The sequence below is a fragment of the Tyto alba genome, unplaced genomic scaffold (assembly GCF_018691265.1).
Source record: "Tyto alba isolate M040663 unplaced genomic scaffold, T.alba_DEE_v4.0 Super-Scaffold_18, whole genome shotgun sequence".
Classification (NCBI taxonomy): domain Eukaryota; kingdom Metazoa; phylum Chordata; class Aves; order Strigiformes; family Tytonidae; genus Tyto; species Tyto alba.
The window spans coordinates 2,612,868-2,633,237 of NW_024881280.1; the positions used below are offsets into that span (position 1 = coordinate 2,612,868).

At 36.5% G+C, this 20,370-nt stretch overlaps 1 protein-coding gene across 9 annotated transcripts in view; it reads right to left on the reverse strand.

Annotated features, from left to right (window-relative positions):
• Window positions 1-2,430: 2,430 nt before the first annotated feature.
• LRRC4C (leucine rich repeat containing 4C) overlaps window positions 2,431-20,370 on the reverse strand; it is a 560,440-nt gene continuing 542,500 nt past the window's right edge. For all 9 annotated transcript variants that reach the window (XM_033010722.1, XM_033010714.1, XM_033010750.1 and 6 more), the window contains one exon: window positions 2,431-4,506. In XM_033010722.1, coding sequence (XP_032866613.1) covers window positions 2,548-4,464 — 1,917 coding nt within the window. In that variant the 5' untranslated portion in view covers window positions 4,465-4,506 and the 3' untranslated portion in view covers window positions 2,431-2,547. The remainder of the gene's footprint in view (window positions 4,507-20,370) is intronic.

Consider the following 20,370-nt stretch of genomic DNA (forward strand, 5'->3'; position numbering starts at 1 on the left):
TTACTTCAAAGAGGAATAAAGATTGTCACTGACTCGGTGTCCCACTTGGCAATAGCTATACCTTTTTTAATTGAAGGCCTCCTAGGCATAACTTTTAGGAGTTAGTAAAATATACCTGTTTATAAAACCATGGTGACCATAAGTGCTTTCACAAATACTGGTTAGAGAGCAGCTGTACTGTTTTAACATAAACCCAATGATTACAGATGGCTCAGATTTAGATTTTCTGGAAAGACTTTTTTCAATTTTCAAATAAGCATTGGTTGTGGACACAATGTAACTAGCCATATGGGCAAAGTACAAATAGCAGTATGCAATTGCAGAGTTGCTGTACAGACTCTCATACAATGCTTAAAAGAAATCACCAATGAAATGCTCTAATGTACTTTGAAGGAATAGGTAAAGCTAGGAATCACAACTGCAACATTTTAGATTCAGGTCCATCTTTGTCCTCTATTAAAATTCCCTTAGAGTTGATATTATTTTTCATGTAGTACATCAAAGGATAATGTCCTGCCAAATGTTTCTTTGAGATTATTATAGAACTTTGAGTTTCATTCTGTATTATACTTATCAGACTCCTTGCAGGGTGTGATTCATCGTCACCTATCTCCACAGTGTCCTCCTTAAATCAGGTCTTCTTACTACAATATTCACTTGCAACCTTGAGAACTATGCATTCAACAACAGATATTTACTCCTCAGCCTAGCAGAAATTTCTTCTTAAATTTACAGAGTAGAAATATACTGTTCAGTAGGATCTTCATCTGGCATGTTATTGCAAACTAGAAAGCTCCAAAGAGATTTTGGTAAGAACTGAGAACACTATTTACCTGGCACAGGATGCTGAAAACTCACAGTAAGGGTGGTTAAGGAATAAAATTGGTAAAAAGACATTCAGAGATGATATATATGATTCTTTTTCCTAATCTAAATCGTTTTAAAATGGTTCTATTCAGTTCCAATGCATAAAGTAGTTTAATTTGGCAGACCTTCTACTTGGAAGAACACAGTGTCCTGAAGCTGGTTTTCTTATGCAAAGCCTTCCTTTTAGCTTTCAGCATGCAAGGTATACACCATTCCTATAGCAATAAGCTAAATCCAGAGAAAGTATATAAATAGAAAGGAAAAGACTGTATGTTTCCTATCACTACATGAGTCTTGAGTTTAAATTAATGTAAAGTGGTTACTCTACAGGGAGTCTAATTGTCATGCAAATTACAGTAACCTATACTCTCCTCTGATTTGGCTGACTTTGTTCTATTTTTTTTTTTTAAAAAAAGAGAAAATCATTGGACTTCCTGTGAGTTACTCTGTTAACAGCATGTTTTCATTTTGCACATAGGGATACAGATCTGATTGTAGGTATTATAGATAGCCGAACATATTTCATATTTATGTCTAGGAGTCCCAGAACAACTGAACTGGAAACCACTACCTTTGATATAAAGATAAATTTTCTTATTGACAGTTATAAATAACAAAAAACAGGACAAACTTTTCAGCTTTGTCTAATAAATTCAGTGATAAATGGAACTCCTTGCAAAAGTTTTCCTGGCATTGTGAAATATATCTTGCACTATAATAGAGATAATTGAAAACACCATTAGAAGGAATGATCTTAATCTTGCATTAAAAGTCAAACACCCTTGTTTGCCAACATGCTGCTTACATAAACTAAAATGAAAACTATGCTATTCTTCAGTAATGATCCAATATGGTTTAATTATTCTCTTTAAAGTGTTTGTGCTTTGGACCATCACAGCAGAATATTGTAAGAACATTAACAAACTTTTTATGTTTAAAGTCACACTAAAAATGAGCTATATCCAAGTACAGAAAAAAACAGTATTTTATTTATAATCTTAGTTTAGTGTTTGAACTACAAATTCTGGTTCTAGAATTGTTTAAAAGATCATGGGGTTTATAGGTTTTCACAAGTAAATTAATTTCTTGGGTTTTGTGGTTTGGGATTTTTTTACTGTTTTTTCTTACATTTTTTCATAGAACGGTGCTTTCAGTAAATACAGAGCAAATCATTACATGGAAAAAAAAAAGTTTTGTTTGTTTGGTTTTTTTCCTTACTTGTAAATTTGTTGTTATTATTCCATTCTTTGTTAAATAATTTCAAAAAGGGCATGAGTAAACAAAAGAAAAAAAGAGAAAAAGTGACAAAATAGACCGAATCTCACCACTTGAATTCACCATAAAAATTCCCAAAGTGTAACAGAATTCTTACAAAATTTCCTAGACCAGTTCTTTTAGGGAATCAAGATCTCCTATGAAAAATATGGCAAATGGGAATCAGGATAAGTCAGGGAGGAAAAAGGGAACGAGGAGGGTAAATAAGTGCAGCAAAAACAGGTTCTGAGGAATACACATAATTTTGTCTGCTTTAGATCACAATAGAATTTTTAATAAATAAATTTCTTTTTCTTTGTAAAGACACTTTTTTGAAACAGTAGATTTAGCCCAGTCATTTGTGTCATTTGTTTTATAAACCATCTTTTGTTGTCCCCACCCCCGCCCCATAATGTCATAAATGTTTTAGATTTGAGTCTCTTGTACATTGTCTTTTGAGTTCATTCGGATCAATAACGGTTCATGCACTGAACTGTGTATTGAATTTATTGTGTTTACTGTTGTTGTGTGGTTGAAAGGAGATTTATAAGAGTTATAGTGATTTAGGTGCTCATGCTCTATTGCTGGCATGGGCAAGTGACTCTCTATGGGTGTGTCACCTGTAAGGTCATCATCCACATTAATGATCTCTACAGTCCGTGTTGGAGCATGATGGTTCTGCCGGTGATGCTGTTTCCTCATTTTGTAGAAAATTACCAGCATCACAGCAGCCATGAGAGTGATAGCCACAAAACAACCTATTATGATTTTGGTAGTCTTCATAACCTCATCTATTCCCGGGATCCCATTGTTTGTGTCCGTCACAGGTATGGTGAAAGTTTTTTCTGTTGATCTTGTGCTCTGTGGAGTGAGTGAGGTTGTCATGTTAGTGGTCTCCCAGCTGGTAACTGGTGTGGGCCCAACCTGCTCTGTGGTCTGTGCCTCATCCTGAGAAGGTTCCACAGTCTCTACTGTGACAGTTGAAAAGTATGTGTAACCAGGGTTATCCAGGGCAGTCACGTTCAGTGTGGCAGAAGCTGTGGTATTCCCAACAGAATTACTCACCATGCATGTATACAAACCCGTGTCTTGCACAGTTACCTTTGTAAAATTTAATGTGCCATCACTGAGCACAGCAATCCGAACTCTGTATGCCCCATGTGTCATAACAGATCCATTTGGAGTAATCCAAGATACAGAGGTCAAGGAGGTTGATGCCCGGCATTTCATCTCTGCAGCCATCCCTTCTGTGACGTTGAGGTCTGCTGGTGGTTCCACTATGACTGGAGCATAACACGTGAAGTAATTCAGGTCCAGCTCACCAATGTACCTTCCTTTTAAACTGGGAGGTGTGTGGCAACGCGCACAGCATGCAGTATTGGAGGGTGCCTTGTCTTTAATCCACCAGCTGAGCCAAAGGATATCACAGTTGCAGTTCCAAGGATTGTGATGCAAGTGGATCCTTTCTAGGCGGAGCGGTGTGAACAGGTCATGAGGCAGTAGCGTTAGATTGTTGTGTGCCAGGTTGATCTCTACAAGTGACTGAAGATTATCGAAAGCATTCCTTTCTATCACTTGAATCTGGGACTGTATCATCCACAATTTCTGAAGATGCATTAACCCTTGGAAAGAACCTGGCCGGATGGCAGTCAGGTGATTCCCAGAAAGATCTAACTCATCCAGTTTTACAAGTGGGGTGAGGTTAGGAATCTCTCGAAGATTGCACATGGCAAGGTTCAAATACCTCAAGTTGGACAGACCTTCAAAGGCACCTTCTGAGATATATGAAAGCCTTTTCAATTCCCCCAGATCCAACCTCCGGAGTGAAGGGATTCTGTTAAAAGCATAAGAAGGGATGCTTTCAATGGGGTTGTTTCTCAACCACAGTTCCTTCAGTTTTGACAAGTATACAAAAGCCCCATTTGGGATAGTGGTCAGACGATTGTCAAAGAGTTCCAGAGTGTTGAGATTGGCCAGACCATTGAAAGCCCCTATTTCAATTGTTCTGATGTGATTCCTGCTGAGCTGCAGGATTTCTAGGTGCCTCAGATGCTTGAAGCTATTAACTTTAATGATTTGGATCTGGTTCTCATGGAGATTGAGTAACCGGGTGTTGGTGGAGATGCCGTCTGGCACGTCTCTCAGATTTTTCCGTACACAAATCACTTTACTAAACTGGTTGCTGCAGGAGCAGACAGAAGGACAAGTTTGAGCCCTCACTAGACCAGCCACCACAAGAAGCTGAAGAGCCAACAGCACCACAAGCAGGGGGTCAAATAGGGCCCTGTTAAACCTAGGACCTATCATTATCTGCTGTGGATGTAAGGTCATCTTGTTCAACATTCATAATTTATTTGGTGTTGGTCCTTTTGGAGTTTGAATAGCCTGAAAGAAAGAAAGAAGGGAGAAGGAGAACATTAAATTAATCTCAAATAGTTAATTGTGCTTTCTAAACAAAGACTTCTCAAGTCCTTTCAGTCAACTCTACCAATTTCATGAAACTCTGTAGTGACAATAGCTGTAGAAAGTCTAATATTTTGTTTCCTGTACAGCTGTGTATGTTAGCTGCAATTGGCAATGAGATAAGAAAAAGCCAGACACTAGCTTCTCCTGCTCACCCCAATGTATGATGCATGTAGCTGGATGGCAGATCAGTTCAGTCACAGTGGATACCTAAAAGAAATGTTCTAACTCAGGGGGAGAGTTGAAAGAAGTGACAAGGGCCTCAAAAGGTTAAAATGAGTAAGATAGGAAACATAACATTCAAGGTGTTAACCTTCTTGACACATTATAAGGTAAGACAAGAGATAATATGAAGAGCAAGTGGAGACTCCTGTTTTGTATGGGTGAAAATCTTTGTCTACACAAATGTGATTCCTGCCTTGGCGTTTAGCTGGAAGTAAAGCCTTTAATACTGAATGTAGCAGGTCATGCAAATGTCAGGGCAAGATCTTGCCTTTCAAATTAAAAAAAATATACAAAAGAAACATGCTGAGCATCAATTCTTCCCTACCGTTAAACAGCATCATCCAATTTCATGATATTTCCTCCTCAATTCTTTTGTTTGGCACCAGTAGCAGAGAAACACTCATTAGTATATGTGTGCTGAACACAGAAATAAGAATAGCCATTTAAATGCTGAAAAAAATCTCTGTAGCTTCAGGGTTGGCAGTTTCATTGGCACCTCTTAAAAAATCCTACAGATCTTACTGTAAGGGGAAAAAAGATCTTTACACTACAAATTATCATTACCATTTTAAGAATTTCAGTACTGATTCCTTTGTGGTAGTTCTTAAGGCCCCCAACCCTCAGTTCACTTTCAATCTGCTGCTCTGTGCAAGGTCCCTCTTCTGTAGAGATTAATGAAATTTCCCACAAATCAGCCAAAAGTGACGTCTTATAAATTACTGCAAGCATAAAGCATAGAGCACCCAGATGAATAATACATATATTCAGTAAAACAGAATACTATAAGGCAATGGTTTTCCACTCCAGGCTCTGAATGGTTTCATTTTGTATATAAAAAAAAAAAAAAAAAAAAAAAAAAAAAAAAAGAGCTGTTTTTCTTAAAAAAAAAAAAAAGTACAGAAAAGAATGTATTAACTTGCATCTGACAGCAATTCATTTAATGAAAGACTCTTTTCTAATTATATATTCAGACAATGAGAATTTTTAGAATTCATTTCTGTATTTTTTAAGGACTTGCTATAATGATTCAGAACTAGCAAGTGTTCTCATCTCACTTTTAATAATTTACGGCAGAGAAATCCAATATAATGGTTAAAAACCTGTGAATGGGAATTGGAAAGTCTGGGCTATATCTGTTTGTTTGATCTGCTCTGTAAGCGTTATTTATAAAACATCATTCTTGTTATGAAAGATTCATGTAACTAGTGTGTTTTGCAACCTTGAGCAAGTCACTCAACTTCTCTCTCTGTGGCTTACACTTCTGTCATATGGCTCTGGAGAACCCTGTGGTTAGATGTTACTGTTCCCATCTCTCCATCACTTCCCTCTGCCAACAACTACGTTTTGGGATTAGGAGAATTACTAGACTAGATGAAGGGTGGCTGCTGTATGCTCCTTCCTTTTTACTGCAGGTTTACACGGTCACTTATCTCTTCAGAGATGCTGAACACAATATATGGAGAAACACTCTCAAACTAACTACTAAAACTCAACTTCCCTTACATCAAAAATTCAACATCCCTTACATCAAAAATCCAACTGTAGAAAAACTACCTGCAAAAAGGGGGTGAAAAGGACCTGGTTCTTATCTTTCCTACATTGTCATGAAGAAGAATCTCTCTGCTGTGGTCAAAAGAATTATATCAATGAGTCTAATATAAATTTCAGGCTTCTTAGATAAGATCCGTGATCCATGAATTTTGCTGTTGAATAGTAACTAACCATCTTCTGTGGTAGTTAATGTGCTTGTATTAGCATTTTTATTTGTCACTAGGTTTTTTTATTATTATTATTCAGTAGATTTGTCTTTTTTTTTCCTTTCTCATTTTTAAAATCCTTACAAAACTTTTCTCCTAAGGACTTGAACTGAATAATGAATGTCATTAACAAGTAATAAAACAGATACAGAAATGCACCACACCAATAATTTTGCCATTGCACTGGTGCAATGTCATTGTCATCACTGGAACTGAAACAAGAACTTAGACAGCCACATCCAGCTTCAGAGCTGCCAGTTATCCTGGTATGGCTGGTGTGGCACTGGGAGCCTGTGTGGCTTGTAGAGATACAAGAATCAGCTGTGTTCTACCTCAGACCCATTCACTATTAAAGGCCAAAGGCCATCTTTGCAAAATGCCATATGGTTTCTCTACACTTTTTTTTTTGCTACTTGCCACTGTCATTCCTGTATCCTGGATACCCTGAAAGACCAGGAGAACTATGAGATTTGTAAAAGAAGAAAGTGGAGGAAAACTAAAAGGGGTCATGAGAGAGTAAGTGCCCTCAACATCAGCCAGTGTATTCATAAAGTCCCTTCAGTTACATCTTTGTCAGATTCCATGCCAAACCATGCTGCAAGAACTCAAAGGCACCTCCCTCTTGTTCCAACCTCTTGAGCCTGACGGTATCTCCCACCATTCCCTTCACCTATTACTTTAACCAGCAAATCTTCCCTTTCCATCACTACACATATGCTTCATAGGTAAAAAAAAAAAAAAAAAAAAAAAAAAGGGATAGAAACATATTACTTGAATACAGTACTTTATTATAACAAAAAATTATCTGGTTATGAGACTGATTGGCAAAAATTGGCGAAAAACAAAATGTGTCCGTGTCTCAGTTGCAAAAAAGATATTTAAAATAAATGCTTTTCTTTTACCTTCTTAAAATAAATTCCCTATATTGCTCTCATTTTTGGTTATTGACTCAAACAAAATCACACATAACAGCTCTTTCCCTGTGCTGAAGGCCAAAATTGTCTGTGGCTTATATGTTTACCTTTTTCTGCAGTCCTGTGCTAGGGGTGTCTCAATCAAACATATGCCTCAGAACTATGATCTATCAAAGCCCCTGAGGGAATTCTGCAACCCTCAGGTTTCTGCAAAATTCAAATCTGTGTATACTTCAAATATAAGCTTGATCACTGATTACTTATTGGCTGCTCTGAGTGTATAATTTTTAGACAGGATTTAGACACAGTTTTGTGAAATGTGCATGGAAACTTCTAGATAAGTTTTCATATGTGTTAGAGTGTTTGATTTTTATGTCTCTAAGCTGTATCTTGTTTAATATATAAGTACAGAAGACGTATATTGCCATTCCTCTGGAACATTTTCTGGGAGGCAGTGAGAGCAAATCTTTGCTTTTGTCCCCACTATTTGATTTAACTTTGGATTTATTTACATTACTAAACTTTTTTCCCCCCTCTTCTTTTTTCCCTCTTCTTTGGTAATACATGAAACAAAATGCAGCATTTAACACAAAACCACACTAACTGAGCGTGGTGCTACTAAAGTACAGAGGAGCTGAGGATTCAAAAAAGCCACCATGGCCAGTAGAAAATATCTTAGGCAATGCCTTGCAAGCCCTCACTTCCAATTGGAGGGCTCTGCATGAGGCTAATATACTGCAGTGAAATTCCTAGTGGCAGTAGGAATGCATTAAAAAAAGGTCCTTTATTGCTGGTGGTTTTCTGCATCTCAGAGCTTAAGTATTCAAGAAGTCTTGGTGCAGTCATTTCACATCAGGGTAATTTTAAATCATAAATACCCTGGAAATACTCTGGAAAAAAAAAAAATAGCCAGAACAAAAACACAGTGGAAAATTCACTTAAAGCCTTGAAGAACATTATGGAAATATTTTAATGGGCTTTACATAAAGATTCATCTGGAACTCTGTATTAGAGTAATTTGTTATTCAGTATCTGTCTATTATGCTAGAGACACGTAAAGGTTTAGCTTTATAAATCCATCACATGGATCACAAACCATCAACCAGCTTCTTTAGTCTTTGGTGACAGCTCTGTCTTCTAAACGATTTTTTTCCCCTTCATTTTCCTAGTACCAAAATATCAACTCTATGGTCAATTCAATAACACTAGTGCCCTCTGCTGTATAGATTTAAAATCTAGTTTAAAATGCTAAGAATTTCCTTACTGCACAGTCAGTTCCCCAGACACAGTACAATTGTTAAATGTGTTTCCAAACATGACTTTAAGTCTGTCTGTGGCATTGATGTAATTACCAAAGCATATATCATCTGTCATTTTAGTACAGTAATGTATATTCTCTTTATGGCCATGGAGATATACATATACATACATGGACAGATATTTGTTTTGTTTTCTATTTCCACAAAACTCAAAAAAAAATTTTTTTTTAAATTGACCATTGATATGAATGTTCTCCTCTCTATAGTTTATCTGATACTTGGTTAGTCTCAATGTACTACACATTTTTCTCTGAGGAAAGAGCATTGCCCTCTTAAGATCCAATGTAAAAGATGAAGCAAGCAATGACAAAGCTAATCTACCTCTTCAGATATGCACAGTGCAGTTTTCCTTAGGGACAATTTAAAGGGTGCAACAGTTACACTATTGACAGGTAATTTTGCCAAACACGCATGCAGAGATGTCTTCCTTATGAGCATTGTAATGGAACCCGCAATTCATCTTTCTAATTTTTGTAATTAGGTCTTAGGCCTGATGTGCTTTCATCTGTCTTTGTTATTTTACCAGGAGAAAGTGACCATACTCACTCTGATCTCTGAAGGATTTTCCTGTAACGGTGGGCTTTGATTACAAAGGAGAACTTCTACACCGTTCCCAAAGAGCTGCCTAATGAGGTATGGCAGGTGACAAAGATCTTTTCCCAAGCTCCAGTGACCCTTAAATGGATCACTGGCAGTTGAGTTGCTGTTGGCAACTCATACTTAGCTTTCTGTCTAGTCTGTGGGTCCATGAATAACTGTCTCAGCAGCGGAGCGGGGCAGTGCAAAGGCCATGGCTTTATCCCAATATATGGTTTATGATACAGTACGATCTAACACACTTTGGTTGGTGCTGTACATCTGCCATTAAAATTGAGATGTGATGTTACATGTCACTGCAGAGAAAATATAGAAAGAATTTATCAGCTAACAGAGGATTAAACTATCACAGTAAAATTAAATCATCACAAATATATCACTCTTAAATCTCAGTTTAAGCACAGTTAAATCATCACAACTCTCCCTCAGCCATGTGCCAGAAAATTTCAGGATGAGGAGCATTCAGATCACTTTTTACAACTTTTTTCAGGTTGACAAATATGTGAATGCATTCAGAAAAAACACCTTTGCTTTACTTTATATAGCACAGTTAGGTATGCTGTACATCGCACCCTTTCAAAGAGCTTTTTGAGAGAAAAACCCTTTGCAAAGATAGCTGCATTTTTTAGTAAACAAGCCACTCTACAGTTGCAAATTAAATGGCAGATTTCCAAACATATGAAGAGGAGCTAGGTGTGTCAAGCAGCTAATTATGCTGGGAAGTCTCTTCTGGTAGTATCAGCCCTGGAGAATTGAAAATAAGTTTCTATATGGAACGGAGCATGGAGTAAAGCAATACAAATAGGTCTAAATCCCAGGATGACCTTATGCAGAAGCCACTTGACTCTCTTTTCAGGAACTGTGAATGCTCTCAGGGCCTGAGACTGATCCCCTTTTGGCATCAGTGCCATCAGAGGAAGCCAAGGGAATTTCAGTGTAGATACCAGGAGACAAGCACACAATATGTTTTAGCTCCACAAAATACTGAAACACATGAGGGTAAGCCCTCATCCCAGAACAGAGACTGAGCCGTGGGCAGGGAGCTCCACTGGGGTCAGAAATCCTCCACCAACAGCTGCTCTGCAAATGTTCCTGCAGCCGCAGATGCGCATCCCCGTCTGGCTGTGGAGGGTTGGGCAGATGGAACTGTGCTGCCAGCAACTCACTCGCCATACTCTCCCGATCCTCTCCCTGCGTTTTCTGTCCTGAATTTCCTTTCCACCTAGCTGAACCGCTGAGGACTAGGGCTTCCAGTTCACAAGAAGTACAAACACATTGCATGCTGCTCCCTCCCCATACGCAGTATGATGACAACATTCTTTTTCTTCATTGAATGTCTTTGACACCAACAAACGAACACATGCTATGTCTTAATAGACCATTACAATAATCGTCATGCAAAATCAGTAGAGTGGGTTACAGCACTTCTCATATCTTTCTCTTCCTATTTCTTTTTTGTTCTCATGGGTTGGCTCCTGTCTAACGTGTTTGGGTTTTTTAAAACAGACTGTTTTACGGTGAAAACCCGTCACTGCAACTATATCGCTGTGTATCTTTTCCTCCATTCTTAAAAATCAGTTTTATCTTTTCACTGCTGTAGGACTTTAAAAGTCTCAACAACAGTTTAGGGAGCCATTGCAATAATGCCTAAAAACCTGGGAGGTTTCAAAGCCCAGCAGCTTTTATCTATTTAGTTTTTATTTTATTTTTATTTAAATGCAGTGGAGGCCAAAGAGGGCTAGATAGGCAGCCCCGCAATGCAAACTGATTACTCATGAGACCAGATAAATCAAAACACTTACAGTGCAAAGTATTCTCTGCTTTGCATGTTTCACTGTTTAGCTCTGGGACATAGTCAGGATTTTCTTTGGCCCCTTGAAGCACATAGGTGTAGGAGGCAGAGTGGATATTGCTGTAACACAAACATTTCCTGGTTCTCTTCTGCAAGCCTTTTAAGTCTCAGCTGAATCACTAAGACACTGACCTGAAAGACCTAAATGTGATTGGACATATTCAGTCCTCCTGAATCACCATTGATTTCAGGGGAGTTCAATCAAGGATGAGTTTGACCCAGTCTGCCTTTTTCTTCTTTTCTTTCATTTTGTCATACGGAAAACAGCTTTATTTCCCACCCCTCATTTTCCAGTGTGATTTCATGTTTCCTCTCTCATGTCTTTCTAAGGTTTTAAATTTTCTCTTTAAATTCAGGTAACAAAAATGAACATGAAATAGACATTTTAAAAATGGGAATTTTAGTGTGCATTAGTCTAGGCAAAAATATTTGGATTTTAGATGGAAATTAAGAAATTTCACACTGTTTTAAACTAAATCAATCCGGTATGTCGCCTTACTTATAATTTTTTTTTTACTCCCAAGCACCATTTGCACTTTGTATCCTCAGTACAACTCATAACATTTGCTAACTTTATAGGAAAATCATAGGACACATCAGACAACATGTAATGGATATTTCCTTAGGACATATTTCTATTAAGAGGAATTATTTGGCTTCTTTACTGACCTTCCCCTGGATGTCACCCAAAAGGTGAAGAGGCTAAAATAATCCTAATCTCGCTGTTCAGACAGCTCGCAGTGGTGTGAATATGAGCAATCTATGAACTATTTATGATGAACTAACTTAAATTCTTTCATAAAAGCCACTGCAATAGAGCTTAGTACTTGTCCACCCAGAAACATTCTAGAAATTTAATTGGAATTAACTTTTAAAGTGGGTTAATTATATTGCATTAAATCTTTATGTGGACACTCTTATTTAGAATTTAATTTAAGCTAAATTGAATCAGGGCCACTGTAATTTCAATTAAGAGTGTCCATAAGAGAATTTAATATAGTTTAGCTAGTCCCTTTTCAAAGTTAATTTGGATTCATTTTCTTGAGACCCAATGTAGACATTTGAAACTTTTGTTCTGTATTGACTTGGGCTTGATTCAAACCAATTATGTAAAAGTAAAAAGGTTTTCTACCTCATCACTGATCCTTGGGTTATTCAAGTCCCATTTTGTTCTTCTCACTTCAGTAGTTTAGTTGATAAAAAACAGTTTGTCTTAATCCTTTTTGTTTGTTTCATCTTCTGTGTTTTTCTGGACAGATATTTATGTAGTGGGAAACAGGCAACTGTGCAGAAGAAATTTTACAATAGCCCTGATAACAAAATTTTCCTAATTACAGCAGCATGTCACTTCATCTCATGGAACAGCCATGATATAAGGGTAAATCATACAAGCACTTTCAGGATTTCATGAATTTATGCCAGAAATACCTCAGTGATCAACAATTAAACCACAGTATATTTGTAACTATTGAAAGGATGTTTTCTTAATCCCTTTTTGCTTTATCATCAGAGCAAAATCACAGATGCCCATTTGTAAGGCATCTGTGAACCACAACAAAATTAGTATAAAAACATCCTTTAATAAAAAAATATATGATGTTCTAAAGCATGGCTCCAAAAAAATGCAATTTTCACTCCTGTTACACTGGATCATTATTTTGAAACACTAGTATTTCTTTGATTTTAGCAGACTGGTAGTGATGTAAGACACCTTCTATTTAAAGATACTACACTGATACTTCATTTCAAACAAACTAGTTTTGGTCTGGTAGAATATTATATTTTTTTTTACATAGAGGTATTAAATTGCATTAATTAACATCCTTTTCAGCAACATATTACAGAATTTCAAGCTAGCAGGCAAAAATCTGAAGTTTAAGTATATGAAATATTAAAAAATTGTGTCTTTTGAAAGGTGCAAAGGAAAAAAATTGCAAGGCTGATGGAATCCAAGATGTTAACTCTGATTCCTTCCAAAATTTTCTCCCTACTTACAAACTATAAAAACAGATGTGGGAAATTTCACTACCAGAACACCACATAGTCTAAGAATGCATATACAAATGAAGCCAGTTCATTGAAGAGCAACCAAAAAAAAATTGGCAATTAGAGTATATACTTGCCCTTAAGAAAGTTTCATCCTACTCTCAGAAAACTGAACTCTAGTTTTTAAAGCCCAAAACATCCTTTCCTAAATTACAATATATATGTTTTTATACTGAATGTGCTAATGCTGAATATTCTTGTTACCCATACAAATTAGCCTTTGAGCTTTGCTGAGCTCTTGACCTCAATAGGTCAATACAAACTAGAGGACAGAAATATTTTAGCCTGATGAACATATAATGGAGTCGTGGATCAGTAGTAGTTTCTATACTTTGGCAACAGAGATGCTCTTGTAAAATTTGAAGTAATTTAGAAAGATCTTAAGATTGTTTTGAGTTTAGCAAACCAGAGGATTGTCCCTTTCAGTGGCATAAAAAAATCGAGTTTGTGCTTTAACAAGTACAGTTTTTCCAAATGAATTTTATAATATGTAAACCAAAGGAAAGTGAGGGATGAAAAGCAAATATATTAAAGCAGCCATGCCAAATCTACACCAATGCTTTTGGGGTTATGAATTAAACTGGGTAGCTGCCTAAATACTTTTATGTCATAATGCTGTGTCAAGAAAGGTGTTTTCCTTTTTTAAGGTCCGAATTAGTTGATGTTGAGTTGGAGAAGTGCTTGATAAGCATTTCATAACTTTGGTAACTATAGTCTGTATTGCTAGCATGTATTATTCTAAAACACCTTCTAGAAGAAACATACCCAGATAATAACACACTAAAGCACCAGAGTCCATTTTGTATCATTGCATTTGTAGTGGCTAACTGAGTCCAAATTACTCCCTCATTCCATTAATAAACAAAGAGAGAAAGAGAAAAAGAGACATAAGATAAAAAGTTGAGGCTGCAAATCACCTCGAGTCTAGCAAATGATTGTTAAATTCTTGTCCTTGGTAACTATGGAAACCCCTTAAGGTAAGAGTGGAACACAGGCATTTTGTGGTCTGCAATTTACAAGCTGTTTATTTAATTATGAAGGAATATGAAACTGTTAGGGGCAATGCAATTATCATACTGTGATAGTGTTTTGAGAGAAAAAGTAGGTACAGAGAAATATAAGAAGTTATTTTTTTTTGAAAATTACTTGTTTTAGGACTTCTATGAAACTGCAGCACATTGTTTTTTACTGAGACTTGTGATTGATTTCTTTTTTTCCAGAAGGGTGTGGGGAGTCAAAATTAGTAATATGACATTTTGCCATAATATCCCTCAGTAGATTCATAGTAATTATGTCCATTCTATGCCTCATGAACAAAACCAAGGTCAGGGTGTATTTCAATTAAACTCTAGGTGTTACCAAAATGCAGCACAGCCAGAATAGCAAGCACATTATTACCAGATCTATCACTGCTGGGCAATGAATAAGTCACAGGTGCTCCTGCATACAGTATTTGTACACTTTTAAATATTACAAGTGGGAAAATGTTTCGATTCAATTTAGGAGGCAGCTAGTGAAATAAAATGAAGAGTGAAACTATGTGATGACTCAAGGGGACTGTAACAACTACTTACAAGCATTTTCCCGGATCTGTACAACAAACTTTGACCTGATACTTCTGTTGTTGGGAGTTGCATGAACATAGGACCCCCAGGGCCCTTTGCATACAATGGGAGTTTTGGCAACAATCCGTCCTGGATTGGATCACCTTAATAAGATGTCAAACATAAAACACATTCTCACAAGGCCTCTGGAAAGGAGGTAGGTAATATTGTTCTAGTTCATGGCTGACGAAGCTGAGGCAATAATGGATTAAATCAGTTGGCAAAATTATCATGTCTTTATATGATACTTTGCAGACATGTGCTTCACACTCCATGCCGACTAGATGCAATGTGTGTTGCTCCAGATGATATATACATAGCAACCGTTAACTTGTTGATGACACCAGACTAATGTGCCTCACAGCACTACTCCAGCCTGGTCCTAAGAGCACAAAGGCAGAATCTGCATCTGAGCAGAGTATGGATGGATCGTGCTCACAGCAATCCACAAGAATCCAAGTGGACATGTTATAATGACAGTTGTCAGCAGCAGAGACAGGGCAGGAACCCAGAACCTCCTGAATCACATTTCCACCTGAATGTGGACTTTAGGTGCATACTAAAGGATGTGATCATCAAGTTTTAGAAGATGATCATGACATGACATTTTACACTAAGTTTAATTAAATATTAGAAAATGTTCTGTCCTATTCTTCAGATTTCTATATTACTCTTCTTATCATAGTATTTGTACACCTTCCATAAATGCATTAAATATCCTAAATTTGTCACTTCATCTGCATATGCTTTCTTCCATTCCTCCTCCTACAGCTCCATATTCAGATTCTGTTCTGGTTTGGTAGGTATTATCAAGTATTTGCTGCAATATGGCAAGCTAGAAGAAATACTTTGTGAGTTTAAATGACAATTAATGATGTTTGCTATGCTATTCCTTCTTGAAATTTGTTGGACATCTCATAATAAGTGTTCCTCTCTTATACCCAGAGAACAGGCCACAAACACTGGTATGGATCACCAGGGACCCAGTCCAAACATTTCTACAATGGGGATGGGCAGGGACTCCTGGGCACCTACTGTCACCTTTTCCCTGTGAACTGTTCTCAAAGGCTCTCCAATATATGGGCTATGATCTTCTGATCCCTGGCCACAGAAAAGCTTTCATATAAGCCTTATGTCAGACAGGGTCTTGGCAAGCCCTGAACTTGCTTTTAAATATACATGTTTAAACAAACTGAAAGAAAATTCCTGTCACATAACTGTACAAGTAGCAAAAAGTGACATTTCAGATTATTATTTGGAACTATCCAACTAGGAAGATGTAAATCACTTGAAAAAGAGAAACAGTTCACATTCATGGAACTATCCTCAGTAGCTGAAGAAGGAAATGGAAAAGGGGAGTAGTTAAGTGTTTCATAACTGCTTCACATGTAACTAGGCAAAGTATCTTCAGGCATCACTACAACATTGCAGGATAACATGAACTTCACCTTTCCCATTTGCAATAACCATATCCTCTCAATTGTCAGTCCTTCTGCCACAAACATGTTCCTGATCTAGTGAAGTACTGATGTTGTTTCATGGACCACAGTATTTTTGAAAGATAGCATGCTCCAAAACAAATTTCACTCTGAAGTGCCTAATTACTAACGTTTTCATTACTAAATTCCAATAATAATTGCATTAACCTCCTGAGTATGTTTGTATAAAGCATAGTCATAAGGTCACACATGTATATATAAGACTCCATTTGAGTTTTACCTTAACAGGTAACAAACATGTTTTCCTGTCAAAGCTTAGTCAAGAACTAGAAGCAAAACTAGAGAGACATAACTAAGTCAAATTTTATAACTGTGGCATTTATTTTGAACACTAGAAAAAAAAAAAAAAAAGAAGTATTTTTACTTGTTAATACTGGAGCATTCTATTTCTATATGTGCTGAAATGAGGCACTAACACAATCCTGTACCATCCATGCCAATGTGTTTTCCTGAAACACAGTGCATATCTATGCAGAATATATGGACTTATTCAAGAATTGATAAAGTAGATTCTGCCTGGAAAATTTACCATTAACAAAGAAAGCTTTGAATGCAGCTTGGTGGAGATCAAATGCTGCAAAAGAGTTTGTGAGAAACAGTGATAAATTATATGAGTTATTCTCTTTCTGTCCAGACCATCTATAAATCCAAGAATCATAAATGATGAAGATAAAGACGACATTATCTCTCTGAAACTTTACACTGTGATAAGTCTTACAGAGAAAAATAATAGATTACTTCATGTTTTCACATAGACATGGTTTTTAAATTGATAAATATACATTTATGCGATGGTATATCTTCTCTACGTAGGCTGCTTATAGCCTGCTTATTGAATTCATTGGCCAGATTCAAAGTATTATTATATCAATATGAAATCCATATCAGATCCAGAAAATACGGCATTTATTTCTTTAGCAAATGAGCATTTTCACTGAAGTGCTGTTATCTGCTTCAAGTTAACCGACAGGATACAATGCCCAGTAGCAGCAGTGCTGCCTGCTTGTTCAGCTGTTCAAACTCTGAAGTGCTGATACAGTATTCCATGTCCATGAGCCCACCACAGACTTCCATTTTTAAATAGATCCATGACAGAAAATCATGGATAAAAATTGACTCCTACTGAACCAAACCAATGGGAGTTTTGTCTTTGATCTCAGTGGAGGCATGACTCCATCTCACATGTCAATAAGAATTTGCTATACAGAGCCAACTACAAGTTATTGCTGATGAAAGCACTAGGGCTTTGATACCATTCTTTTAGGACAGTTTTCTGGGAGACGGAAATTTAATTTTCATTTAATTAAAAATGTCAAATAACATAAAAGGGAAAGTAGTAACCGAGACAGTTAAAAAGACAGAGTTCGTGTATGTGAAAGCGTACTATGAAAAAAAAGGTAATGTAATATTTTAAAATGTCAAGATATTAACATATTGGATTCTTTAAAAAATCCAAGAAATTATTCTATTACTTTAAAAATTTATAGCAAGAGAATGAATCCAAGGTTCAAAACAAAATTGAAAAATACCTGTCCGGAGAATAAATTTGATAGCTGATGTTATTGAAGGATATAAATATGCCTGTTTGAAGCAAAGCTTTCCATTATTATGCTAACTTCTATAGCAATATTAATATATTTATCACAAACAGCAGTGATACCACCTACTATTAAGGATGTCCAACATCTGCCATTGTGAGAAGCTGTTTTCAGTTTCCTACAGCTTTGTAAAATTTTAACCATTTAAAGATTAACTGTTCCATGCTAGAGATATATCTATAGTATAGTCACTGAAAGTTGTACAGACACACTCAACGCAGTTTTAAAGCAGCAGTCATACCTTATGGTAACAAAAAAAGGAGAATGTTACTGATACAAGCCTAAGTACTGAAATAGGGTGGGGTTTTTTTTGGTTTGTTTTTTTTTTTTTCATTCGGTACGTTGAAAGACACACAGGTACTGTGGGAAAAATATGATTTGGTCATATAGCTAAAGACAGTATCAAAACACAAAGCAGCTAATGACACTTGCATTCAAATGCATGTATTTATGCATGCATAGATATACCTAATACACTCTGTAAAATATAGTTCAACAGTATTTCTAAAAAATATATTTGTTTCTTATCAGGAAAATATTTTCTGACTTTTTAAATTCTAACTATTGCTCCAGTTTGAGTACAGCAAAAATGTAGTTGAATGACTAAAGTGCTAATGTGTCCAGATCTTTCTGGATTAGAACTATTTCCCATATTCTTATCTATACTCTCTACTCCAAAATGATACATAAGGATAAGTACATTAAATACTTTCAGGCAGTCAATAGCAGGAGGCCATGTAAGTACTTCAAGTGGACAAATACACTGGTAACGCAGTCCCCCTGTGAGGTATGCATCTAAAGACTTGTGGCAACATCAGACACTCTCTTACGAGGGTATTCCACACCAGTTCCATGTGGTTTGAGGCTTCTGAGAACAATGACAAATGTAAGTGCTAATGTGGCATTTAAATACCAACACTGTATAGCATATATATCCGCAGCACTTCCCCGCCTTACAGATATACATCATGTAGTGGACCGTTTAGTCTGGAAGATTACATAATTAATTGTAGAGCATATTTTGCTATTTCCTGATATATCTAGCTATAGCCACCTGTGCAAGCATGCCTAATGGCAGCTATTACCAAGTTGTCAACATCTGTCCTTGATCTGCAAGAATGATTTTAAAACCTGGGTTCAAGCATCTCAGGAAAAACACCTTAATTTCTTTACTCATATTGCTGTCCATATGCTCAATACTTAGGAAAGCTCAGGAAGTGACAAGATGTAATAACAACAGCTAGAACCAGCGAAGACTACAGGGAGTTATGTCTCACATTCTTCACACAGAAGCACAGAGATCTCCTCTACTAGACCTGATTTCTGGACTGGGATATAAATCTCAGAAGGATTTCATGGAAGACAGGAGAGCTGCTGGGTATCAGAGATAAGGAGCATACACAGATTTAAGAACTTCCTCTGGTACTGCAGCCATAGACCTCAACCTAAGCTATGACCATCAAGGAGGGGATGATGGAAACCCCAAATTTTTTTATATGTGAGCTCCTCTATCATGCTGAGGAGGGAAAAAAAACAAAACCAAAACCCAAACCAAAAGTTATATACATAAAACATTGCTGTGGCTTTTTTTTTTTTTTTTTTTTTTTTTTGTAATTCCTTCAGTTCCAAAAGTGTAAAAGCAATCTTTTTCTCTGTAATCCTACAGAAATTGGCCAGATTTAGTCTACTTCTCTGGATAGGATAAACTAACATTGCTTCATTCAAGGCAATGAAACCAGAATGGGTTTTATTCCAGCTGAAATTTGTGATCGTTGTTACCCTCTAAACTAGACTGATCCATTCTTGAGGAATATAAGGAGGTTCAGATAGCCAATTGCTAAGAAAATGCACCTTGCATAAAATAGCCTTCAAATGTTAAAGATAAGACAAACGCTTTTGTTTTAACAGTGTAATAAAGAAGATCTCTATTCTGAATGCTGAAATGCTGAAAAAATGTTAATCATACATTAAGAATGGATTTAGTTTTAGCTCTTAAAAATTAAATTTTCCTTTTTCTAAATAATAAGTTATCTCCTCTCTTTTTCTCTTTTGTCTTCATTAGTACCATGAAATACAGGGTTGCTATGGTAGCTATGAAATAAAACCAGCAGACATACCCCACAATGAATGAAGAGAGGTCCTTATCTCCAACATTTATAATGTGTTATGTCTGGTATACACTGGATTTAGGAGATTTTACATTGACTAATAGATGGTAATAGCTTACAGTTATACACTGATGTTTATTTAGAAGGTTCTGTGTAAGCTTTATATCCTACATTGACAATCAACATATATACATATATACCAGTGTTACCTTATTCTCTACGGAAATCTAGCTATTTCAGCAGAGAAACTAAGTGGATTTTTAAATT